At 42.5% G+C, this 12,190-nt stretch overlaps 1 protein-coding gene across 1 annotated transcript; it reads right to left on the reverse strand.

The window, feature by feature from the left end:
* Positions 1–788: 788 nt before the first annotated feature.
* On the reverse strand, positions 789–11,095 carry grna (granulin a). The gene is made up of 13 exons (XM_030057656.1): positions 11,019–11,095; positions 10,018–10,158; positions 9,586–9,723; positions 9,333–9,461; positions 8,155–8,236; positions 7,943–8,049; positions 7,575–7,728; positions 7,337–7,462; positions 7,123–7,220; positions 4,620–4,958; positions 3,560–3,796; positions 2,805–3,053; positions 789–1,864 (listed from the first exon to the last, which is right to left on the reverse strand). Exons 2-13 carry the CDS (start codon positions 10,156–10,158, stop codon positions 1,721–1,723), a joined length of 1,944 nt encoding a protein of 647 aa, XP_029913516.1. The 5' UTR covers positions 11,019–11,095; the 3' UTR covers positions 789–1,720.
* Positions 11,096–12,190: the final 1,095 nt, after the last annotated feature.

Below are 12,190 nucleotides of genomic sequence, written 5' to 3' on the forward strand. Positions count from 1 at the left end.
CTCCTGGTTCTTACGGTTGCTAGAAACATGAGGAAGCCCGCATTCTGCCACCTCTGACTCTGTGTGTCGCTTAGTTTTAGTTTCACTTGTACAGGTTATATAACATAACACAGGTGTTTCTCATGAACTCTCTCTTGCCAGACAAAATGCCTGGCTGTAAAAAGTGACTTCTGTCCCAAAATACTCGGAAAAAAAAAAAAAAAAAAAAAAAAGATAAGATGAAAATGTTGCTTGAATTGTGAGAAAACAGGCTTAGTTGTAACTGCCAGTAGTAAGCCACAGAAACAGAAAATTTACATGCTGGGGTCACAGTCTGTGTCTGCATTTCACTCTGTCTTTTGATAAATGGACACTTTTGTAGAAACCCTGAACAACAGTGATTTGACCAGTTGTAATGTATATATATATTTGTTTAAAGTCAAGTCTTTATGGAAAACGTAGAAACTTATCTGACCTGTTCATGAAGAAACCAGGAAATGTGGCTACTTTCCATGCTGTTTATTTCAGTGTTTGTCTAGCATTCTGTGTTGATTCACTAAAATAAACACAACTGACAACAGAACATTTTAATTAATAAAAAAATGTGTACATTGAAAGCAGTTCTGAGTTTGGCGCATGATTTCACACAGAAAATAACTGAAAATCAAACAAAGGTTATACATCAGAGGTTACGTCAGGAGGTGAGGTGAAGACGAGGTGAAGCAGTGCTGGTCAACGTGTGAAAAAAATCAAAAGTGAGCCAAAAAGAGCATGTTCACATCACAGAACAGCAGTCAGGACAACTCACATGTGGCGGATGTATTTATTAAATGATGAGACATGAAAATGGATTTGACTTTAGCCGACTATCAATCTGCTTTATTTAGCTGCTGCTTTAGTTTCATAAATTGCTGCTGCATTTACACATTTCGTATGGATAGAAGCAATCCCCCCCACAAAATAAAAACAGATGAGGAGAGATTTAGTGATGCATGAGAAGCAGCGGCAGAGCAGCCAGACAAGCGACCTGTCCAGGTCAGACGTGTCACTTAAAAGGCTGTGAAACAAAACTGGTTGACAATCAGATGGAAAGTTTCCTGACTGAACTATTCCTGCTCATTACAGCAAGTCTAACCCCTCATTTAACACAAGGTGGCGCCACTTAACAGTTTTAATTCATCACATTCAAGGTTATGAAAGGTACACACTAAATAATGCCCAGACTGTGACTGACTAGCAATAGTAAAGTGCACTTTATTTGCATCATAAGGCAGCTCAAGCGGTCTTCCTTTACTTTTTTTTTTTTATTCAAACATGCAGAACTTGACGAGAGGATTTTGTGAAGCTGCTAAAATCATCTTGCCCCCTCGAAAGTTTCAAGTTCAGTTTAACTCTTTGTGCCTACCTTAAGGTAACAAATAGAAAATCCTGAGTTTGAAATTATAATTTTCTATCACACTATCAAAATTAAGTAATCTACATATTAATAATCTTTGAATGGTATTTTATTCTTGTGTGGTATTATTATTTTTTAAGAAACCTCATGGTCAAATATTTAAAAGATTGAAAAGCACATAGCAGCAGAGAAATCCCAGCACTGCAGCCCCCCTGAAACACTTCAAAGCTCACCAATGCGTCTACCGCTGTCCCCTGAGAACAAAGCATCACACGATCATCATAAACTCAGTGTATCTTCTATTAGTGCATTGCATGCGGGAAATGAAGTATGAAGGTGGTGTTTTCACACAACCAGCGCTCTCTTTTTGTCGGCGAGGAACATGTTCCAGTTGTCCCAGAAGAATCCCCTGCCGTGGTTGCAGGTGCCTCCCTGGTCACAGGTGTGGCCAGCGGGACAGCAGTGCACCATGTCGCTGCAGCACACCGCCTGTCGGGAGGAGAGCAGGCACAGACAGAGGAAAGACCGAGTGTTACACTGCAAATTTAAACTGAGGGAGATACAGTCTGCACTGTGCATGACCTCTGCTGAAACACTTTCTTCCTGCTTAGTCTCCTCTGCTAATCCCACCCCTGCATTATCTTCCTTACACTGGCTTACAGTTCAGAAAAAAATTCATTTTCAAATTGTGTTTTTGGAGATATTGCATGGCAGAGCTCCAATGCACACTCAGCGGCCACTTTATTAGCTCCACCTGTACAATCTAACACAATCCAATAAAACTGTTCTGCCATAAAGTTTCCTTTTATGATGCCTATAATGCTCAGGTTTTCTTTTTGTCACAGTAACAGAGGTGTTCATTCACTTCTATGTTTGGCACTGAACTCATAGTTAGTGCTGCTGTTGGACTGGACTGCATTTTATTGAGAGGTGTTTCCACTATTCTGTCCCCCCTCTTGTATATGAATAGGGAGGACAAAAAAAATAGAAACACCTCTCAATATAATGTAGTCCAGTACAAGACCTCTGCAAACTACAACCTCAGAGATAAACATAGAGTTAAATTTTCACATTCTCCACAATGTCGACAAAAAAAAGAACATTATAAACTTTGTTAAAATGTAGAATTTATGGCAGAGCTGCTGTATTGAACTGTGTTAGACTGTACAGGTGGAACTAAGTCAAAGGGAGACCGAGCTTTTGCCTCTTTGGCCCCTAAACGTTGGAACAGCATGGTGTACTAGCTGAAATTAATTAAAAAAAATTCCAGATAAAACCCTCACAGATGTATTATTTTTTCTCTTGTCAAATGAAACTGCCTTTCAGCATCCTTTTTAAAGAAAAGAAAGATGCTCTCATCACTGTGCTGTTACACTGTAACTGTAGACTTCAGCAGCAGGGAGGGCATTGGTGTTACTGTATATCGTACATTAGGAGAGGGACAACAGCCCCATGTAGTGGCGGACATCCTGCAGCAGGTCTCCCCATCTTTGCAGCTGAACTGATCGTCGCATTTGACGTTGTTATCCTGCAGCTGGGGCTGAGGCTTCGGCACGTACACCGGAGTCAGCGGCACCGTCTGCAGCTGGAGCATGATGACTTTCTGGCAGGATCCCGATGCCATGTTACAGCTGTAGCCCTGTGGGCAGCAGTGCTCCTTGTCCGGGCAGCACACGGCCTACAAAGAGACAAAAAGGTCCAGCAGAGGGTCAGAGGAGAGGCAGGGCATAGATCACGTCACCTGCTTTACATAAACAAACCCTGACTAAGACCATTTATAGATAGGGGAAGGAACTACGGATTGGTCTCAGTTTGTCTGTCCTGTGTGACTTCTCTTATACACTATGTGACAATTTCTGCGCCTCCGCTGCTCTTTCCTGTATGAAATTTGGTGGAGTAGAGGATTGAGACACTGGTATTTTCAAAATAAAACTGGATTTGCCACAAAGAAGCCAAGGATCAAATTTGATGAACCTCTGGAGAATGATGCACTTTTACTTTGATATCCAGCATCTACAAAGCAAAACTGATTGGTGCATCAAAGTGCCACCAACAGGTCAAAAGTCCACAAGCTTCAAGCAGCAACGTCTCACACACACACATCACACAATCTCACAATTGCCTCATGATCACCATTTTATATTTTCATGTCAAAATAGTGGCATTAAAGTAATCTGTACACACCTTCTCCAGAGGGCAGCAGCCCCACTGGCCCCCAGCGAGCTGGCAACACGTGGAGCCCTCAGGGCATTTGTTCCGGGCATCGCACTCCACTGAGTTGCCATAATCTTCATCGCTCGTCACGGCTGGGAGCTTAGTGTACCACGGGATCACCACTTCTCCTTTGACGCATGTGGTTGAGTTCACGTCGCATGTGTAGTTTGTGGGACAGCAGTGGTTTCCATCAGAGCAGCAAACCGCCTGGGGGAGAAGTGAGAGAAGAAGTGCTATGCAAAACCAGTATCAGCGATCCTTTTTCATTTCTTCTTTTATCAGCTCTGGCCCGACTGAACTCAGTGTTGAGAAAGCGGATGAGTGGTACGGTGATATTCTACAGTTAAAACTCTTTCAAGTAATGTATGACGTGCAGCAGACACACACACACACACACACATCCATAAAGTCCAAGTGGTCTGACTTTGCACACGTCTGAATAAAGTGCATTGAAGGCAGCTACAGTGTTTGGACCTTTGTCTATTTTCATTGTTAACTTCTATCAGAAGCCAGCAGCAACAGTCATGGCAAGTCTACAATTAACCTCAATTTTCATGATACAGATGAAGGGGCTAGCTAATTAAGATGCAGATCCACAAGAAAAATGAGGTGAAGAGGTAATCTATCACCATGCGACAAAAACCTCATTGCACTGCTTTGCTATTTGGTTTATTTGAGAATGAAATGTGTGTGTGATTTCTGTCAGTCAATTAGCGGCATCCTTCACTGCTGCACGGTGGAAAATGTGAGTAGGTGGGGGGCTGAGAACGTCTTGAAACTCCAGTGGGTGGGGAGTTTTTGTTCCAAAGCAGGAAATGCGTTTTAAAACCAGACATTTGAGTGCTTAGCAATGAAAATGCTGTGCTATTGGTAGCAATAAACAACTCTATTAACCCACTGGCAGAGATGTTGTGGTCATTCTGTGCCCTGAGGCAGTAAAAAAATCTTGGTTATTGCGTGTTTAGATATCGGGATGCAAGTTAAATTAAGTCTCTGATGGAAGATGTTTGTTGTGAACGCCTTGGCTCACCTTTGGCAGCGGACAGCAGCCCCACTTTTTAACTGAGACCATGAAGCAGCAGGTGCTGTGGTCAGGGCAGCTGGTGTGGGAGTCACAGGGAACCTTGCCCTCCTCTACCTCGTCTTTCCTCTCCCCCTTGTCCTGCTTCCTCTCTCCCTCCACCACCTCCTTGTCCTCAGTGACTTGCTTCTCTGTTGTAGCCGTCTCTGTGCTGGGTGCCGCCGTGGTAAACGCAGCCACCTTCTCCAACATGGGTGCAAACCCCGAGGGGCTGTTACACTTTTGGCCGGTCACATCACAGGTTGTGTGAGCGGGGCAGCAGTGAACGTGATCCTCGCAGCAAACAGCCTGTTGGAGAAAATGACAGGGATACTCACTGTCATCAACACTGACACGAGCCTGGTGCAAGCATGAGTAAGTGTTTATTGTCCCATTTAGTGTAAGGATGGAGTTTCACATTGAAAAAATTCAGACATTTTCCCAGTTTCCTTGACTGGACCGGCTGCAGGGAAAACAGGAAGCTGTGGTCAAAGCAAACCAAGCACTGATTTTCACTTTAGAAATATCAAGGACGCTGCTGCTGCTGCTGCTGCTTGGGAAACTAAAACTAAAAAGGCTCTCAGTGTCTGGAGAACAGAAAAGAGGCAATGGACTTGAAGCCACAATGGTTGACCTTTTCATATAAACCATGCACTCAACCTGCAGCACGTTTCTGCGAGTGTTCACATGAGCTGCATCTGTGCTGTTGATGGTAGACAGGAAGTGGTGGGTGTTGTTTGGAATAAACACAAGCTTATTGATGTTAAATATGTTTACGCTTTAAGCACCTGAACAGCTGGGGGCTAAACTGTTTAACTTGCTCTGAAATCCATTTAAATTGTAGTGTCATTTCCACTTGCCATCTCTATTTATTGAATCTTATCTATGTAATTGATGTTTAGACTGATGGAATAAATATCTTAGAAACATTTAGCAGTGTTTTTTATGGGTTTCGGGTAGTCTTAGGTGTTTTGTAGGTTGTAAATGTAAAACTGTAAAATACATGCACTTTTTCAAACTAAACAACATGTCAGTAATCATATATTTTAAATGCATGATAGCTGCACAGAGCTTATCAGTGGGTCCCATTTTAACATATCTCCATTATGTCTTATATGACTGTACTTGTATTTTGACTGACGTAAATAAACTGAACAGAGCCGAACTGTACTGATGATTGTCCGCTTTGCAGGATATCCAACAATCCTTTGTGTCCCATGAATAATTAAAGTGATAGTTTGGATTCGTACCCATGCAGTGGCGTTTGCTGCTTCATGTAAGTGTAACACACCCAGCAAGTTTGGACCATTAAAATCTTCTCTGGGTGAACGAGAGCTTTACTGGGAGCGTTCTACTCCAAAATGAAGGAAGTAGATACAGACAACATGATTTTCTATTTGGGTCTTTCTGCTAGACAGGCACAACAGACTGAAAGACAGACTCATTTTGGAGCAGTGCACTCCCGTTGAAGCCCCCATGGAAGGATTTAAGGGATGAAACATGGAGGATGTATTACACCTGCACACAGTGAACTATCATTTCAAACCCAAACTGTCACTCACCTGCAGAGTTTCTGTATGTAACTTATCATACCTTCAGTTTTACGGCTCTATCAACAAATAAGTAGTGAAATTACTGAATATTTTCTTGTTTAAACGTTTAATGATTCACTCAGTCAAATCCACTGACGTGTATAAACTTACTTGACCAACTAAAAGTGCAATTATGACTTTTCACATTTTCATTCTGGTGTTTCTGACACAGCCTGGCATGAGCAGCGATGGCCACCGTGGCTGAACAGAGAAATAAAAGAGAACAAAAGAGACAAAATGGAAGGATAGGGATGTCACAGTACTGGGCGCACCGTTTGACTGACAGGTGATCTCTGGGAAATGCAGAAACAGAACTGAGCACTGCAAAGAAAAGCTGTACAGTATCACTTTATGCAGGTGTTGCACTCTCACAGTTTTAATACGTATGCAACATTTCCCTGCATACGGAAAGGAGGAAAGCAATTATTGCGTTAGTGAAGGCTTTTACTTTGAAGTTTTAAACTTTAGATCACCTGTAGTCTTGTAGTCTTAACCTACTATCATTCTGCTACGGGGGGAAAACACGCCAGCCTGTTTGTATTTCTCAATCACAAATGTCATGGGCAGCGCTAAACCCAGGATGCAGTGATGCAGGAGAACTTGTTCTGGCACTTACTCGACCTGTTAATAGCTGTATGTAGCTCTTGCAGAACGTCATTAAACCGGTGTCACAGAAGCTTGTGCAAAGTGGATTTGTAATAGATACTAGCTCAGAGGCTGTTGTTATTGTTTCACGTAGCGACGGGAATTTTGCAGAAGTGACATGCAGATAGTGGAAGGGGAGGAGTGCAGGGCAGGCTTACACCCGCAGACTACGGCTGGTGAGTCACACTAGAAGGAGGATCTTTTTCAAAACAAAACAACATAAGCCAAAATTGCACCTGTGGTAGAGGACAGCAAGCCCATTCCCCCTTTTTGTCTTTACAGCATGTGCTTCCATCAGGGCAGGATGCTGTTTCATTGCAGGGAACATCATTGCCTGGGAAAAAAAATAATAGGAAAAGTTTTTGTCAAAGAAAGTACTACCACTGGTAACTTTCTAAAGTACAAAAATCCATACATGTTTCCAAAATATCACCAAATATCATGTCTCACATGTTGCTTTGGTGGTAGGTGACACGGACACTTCCTCCTCCCCAAAAGGAGGAAGTGTTGTCACTGTGCTTGAATCAGGGACTTTTTCTGTCTCATCAAAAATAGGCTCTGCTGTCACTGCACCCTCTGAAAGTTGGAACACACACAGATACAGGTACACACCACACACCCATATAGACAATGACTTAGAAGCAAAAGGAAGCAGATTGCGGCTTTTTTACGGGGAAGAAAAAGTGACCTTGCCCGTTCTCCCAGTCTGCCCTTCTTCTTGCAGGGAGCTTGGCCCACATCGGCATGTCTTTTTTGGTAGATAAGGAAATACACTTGGAGTGTTTGACATCACAGGTGCTGCCTTCAGGGCAGCAGTGGATCTTATCCTCACAACACACAGCCTGTTCGGACAACAGAGACACATGTCACATCACCTCATGCGGGATAAGCAACCATAGAGACACCACAACCTGATAATGGAACAAACATGCAAATCCTTCATTTGACTTCTTCAGTCTGTAATCTGATGTAAAGTAATGAATGAGCGTGCGGTTCTCAAAACTAGCACCATGTGCAAGTCTGTATTAGCCGCCTTTCCACCCGGACAGGTCATACCTTTGGCATGGGGCAGCATCCCCAGCTGCCGTCTGGTGTCTCGCAGCATGTGGTTCCCTCTGGACACTCTGACTCTCCATCATCACACATCACTGCACTGACTTGCTCTGTGCAACAAGGACATGATGTTTTCAAAAAGTACTCAGTAAGTAAAGTAAAGGAACCATGGGATAAAATGAATCCATGTTTGAGGGTGAGGAAATCAGTCAAACCTTTTTTGATGCAGGAGCGGTTGTCTTCGCTGCACTGGTGGCCCTCAGGACAGCAGTGTTTCCCATCAGGGCAAGAGATTCCCTGTGAGCGATAAGAAAACATTTCAGTCATTAACAAATCCACTGTAATTTTACTTTATTTCCTTTTCCTATAATTTACTCTTTTTTTTTTTTTTTTTAAAGATTATTTATGGCATTTCTGCTCTACTTGATAGTGACACTAGAGAAAGACAGGAAAGGCAGGGGAGAGAGGGAGAATGACACGCCAAGACCCGGCCCCTGACAAGAGGCACACACTCCACCAGGTGAGCTACCGGGGCGCCCCTACATTCATATTTACAAGAAACAGGAATGCACTATAACTATATAGAGTGAACAGGAACATACTGCTGTGGAAACTGGGTCCACAGCAGTACGTAAAGAATGTAAAGAATCTGAGCACTGATAAATCATTGAAACATTGCTTGTTAATTTACTGTAAACAGATGAGACTATCACCAAGAAGGCTGGTGGCCTGTACCAGCTTCTACACTGTGGTTTAAATTGTGAGCCACCTGGTCAGACTGGGAGAGAATCAAGCTTCAGGCTCGGATACTAACGATGGTTTTAGACCAGCAGGTTTAGATGGAGCAGTAAATGGCCCTTGTGCAGGTAAATTATTTAGAACAGGCTCACATCCTTGCCTTAACTCTTGAGCAAACCCACACTCAACGTAAACCATTTCCAACAAATTTAAACTGCTGGCGTAAACTGTGGATCCGGTGGTCTCCAGGTCTGCAGCATGGAGAAATCTGATGGGCTGCTTTATAGCACAAAGGTGTATTGCTTTACAGCACAAATCAAGAGGAGGATGATGTTCCTCCAAAGTACATAGAGCTTAAGGTTTCAGAGAAAGAGAAAATCTTTGACCAATGAAGCATCAGACCCTCTTTGTGGCTGAGACGCGATGACACGATGAGCTGTCTCAGTCATGGTTTTGTTTCCTTTTTTGTCTTTGTATCACAATGGTTTTTCAGAAAAGTGCTTCGTTAATAAAGTTTTTGAATAGTATTATCACTATCAATGTCTCGTTTATTTCAATTAAGTACACCAAGGCATTAGAATTTATTTGCCACAATATAATGCGTAAAAATGATACAAAGAGCATCTTTAAACATGACGGGACAAGGCTGGATTACCTGGGCTAGGGGACAGCAGCCAAACCTTGTGAGGGCCATCAGGCAGGAAAACTCAGGCGGACACTGCGACTTATCTGGACAGACATTGTCATCATCATCGCCTATGTATGGCTTGATCATCCTGAAAGACTGCAGGGAGGGGGACAACCTTACAACAGGCAATCACTTCAGCAAAATCAGTCCAATTCTGACTTTTCATCTGTTTTAATGACAACCTTATGCCACTGCTTACTCAACATGTTGCTATTCTTACTTTAGAAAGTCCGGGCTGATTGGCGGGCATTCTGTCAACCCAGGGAACTGACGCCGTTGCGTTCACACAGCTGGACTGGTCCAAATTGCAGATCGTGCCTTCAGGACAGCAGTGCATGTGATCCCCACAACACTCGGCCTGTGGAGATAGCAGTAGTAGGTATAGTTTGACTACCAAAGTACTTAAGCATGTCCTATCACACACGCTTAACAAAGGCTGAGCTATTCTCAGTGCCATAAAGGAGTAAAACACCACTGAAGATGAATAGCACCAGTGTACAACCCCATATCTAGAGACAGAGAGAGACACTGGTTATCTGGTGTGTGGGCTTCATTCATCTTTGAATTATGTGCTTGCTGGAAGTGGCTCCACTCAGGCTGATTACCGTGTGAGGCACATCAACGCGGTGCCATGCAGCAGTGCGTACGTTACCTGATGCAACGGGCAGCAGGTATAGCCGTTGGCCGGCGTGCTGCAGCAGGTGTGCCCGTGTTCACATTCCCCTCCATCAGGACACTCATCAGCACAAACCAAGGCGAGCAAAGCCCAGCAGACCACAACCCACTTCTGCATCTGCACACAAAGAAAAAAGAAAAGGGAAGTGGGACAGTGTGTGTGTGCTGTGTGTGTCTCCACTACTGAGCCATGATTGATGGTGTTATTACATGAGGGATTGCTAAATAAACCCTATGCATAAATCAATATAGTAGAAAACTTGACTAGACTTTGGTGAAAGCGTGATAATCACACCAGATAAAAATAGATGATAAAAATATTTCTACAAGCATGTTATTGGAAGATCGGTAGGTAAAATGTACATTATCCACAGAGTTATTTAAATCCTCATGCAGTCAGTTTATGCATGATTTCTGCGTATATGTGTGACTTACCAGCAGGATTGGAGGTAGGTCATTCATATCAACACACAACATCAAATACAACTTATTTCTCAATCTGAAATCTATATTTTTATTGACTTTACTTAATCTGACATTTCCTTTATGCATTTTTTTTAATCAGAAAAAGCGCCATCGGTACACATATACTGTACATTAGTTTAATCAGATTCTTCTACTAAATGACACTTGAGGGGCCACTGTGCGGCACACAAACCTGCAGTTTCGTTTTGTGCGCTGAAAGGCGGAAATCTGGCGTTTTCCTGCTAAAATCTCAGTTACACGTGCACATTTTAGACAATAACTTTTAGCAACATAAAAAGCAAAAACGGAGCAGTATAAATGCTGAATACTGTCTTGATCGATTATAATCGTGTAGCAAATGTACAGGTTGTTAACTCCCTTGCAGGTAAGTTAAACTTCTCAAAAGTGGCTTCTGTACCTGGCAGGTTTAAGCAATAGTAGGGTTTCACTTTCAGCTATCACTTATTGTAACACTTTATTATGTTGTAATGTGTAATGCATTCGTGTACTTACCTCGGCGACAGACTGGAGGGCTGCTGTGTGTACTGTCAAGGTGCTGAAGGCGCTCCTCAGTACCAATTATGACAGTTTATACAGTTTGTGCACGCCCCCCGTGTGAAACACAGGCGTCCCATTGGCCAGTGCGGAAGGTCAGCCTCCTCTGTGCGTTGTAATGAATCTAATATTTCTATTATAGGGGTTGCTGTGCCGTAAATGCGTGACTCACTGCAGGTATTGTTGCTTAGGGGCCGAGGGGAACTTTGTTTGCAGGTGAGAGTCGGTTCTGTGCTGCTGGGACGGCGGAGGTGTAATGCAGTGTTTCTCCGCCAGGGGGAGCTCCTCTTGCAGCCGGTTACAGCAGAGACAGTGGACAGCAGGGTTGGGTGGGTTAGGGTTTCAACAAGAGAGCTGGGGAAGTTCCACACTTCGTCTAAACCGCTGATCACAAACAGACGGAGGATTAAGACAATGAAACACAAAGTGCAATAGAGAGAAACACAACAAAAAAAAAAAAAAAAAAAAAAAAAAAAACTTTAAGAAATATAATTCAAAAAGTGAGTGTCTACTGAACTCACTTAAAATGAAAATACTGCATGCGTGCATTGATTTGATAGTTTTTGTTGTTGCTTTGTTTTGTGAGGAAGAAATGGTTAACATGTATTTTTCTATTTCCGTCACGAATACAATGACCTGAGGGTTTTATTTGTAAATTTGAATTTGTGAATGTGGAATTTTGTAAGAATGCATTATCATCTTACTATAAACAAAGCAACCAAATATAATGCCTTGATAGAAAGAAAATGTTGCCCATGTGTAAATTTTACAAGTCCAAAATAAGTGAGGAGCAAATTTCAGGCAATTCACTGAAAGAGCAGCTCGGCTCTATGTCTCTCTTTAACTTTTGTAAGAAATGTTTCGCTGGGTAGAGTCGATGGATCAACTTGAATGAGACCTAGTTAACCTTATTTTTTTAAAGATTTTTTTGTGGTAAGGACCAAACTTTCTTCCAGTCAACATTACGAACAAAATTACTCCTTTAAAATGCTGCTGTAGTAGTGGAAACCATGTTTTATTGAAACAAAGCTCTTATTCTGGAGTTCATAACTCTAATAAAATAAAAAACCAACTGGAGCAGCATCAAAAACAATACAGAAAAATTATTTTGGGGATACTGGTATACTGTA

Source organism: Myripristis murdjan, chromosome 8 (assembly GCF_902150065.1).
Source record: "Myripristis murdjan chromosome 8, fMyrMur1.1, whole genome shotgun sequence".
NCBI classification, from domain to species: Eukaryota; Metazoa; Chordata; class Actinopteri; order Holocentriformes; family Holocentridae; genus Myripristis; species Myripristis murdjan.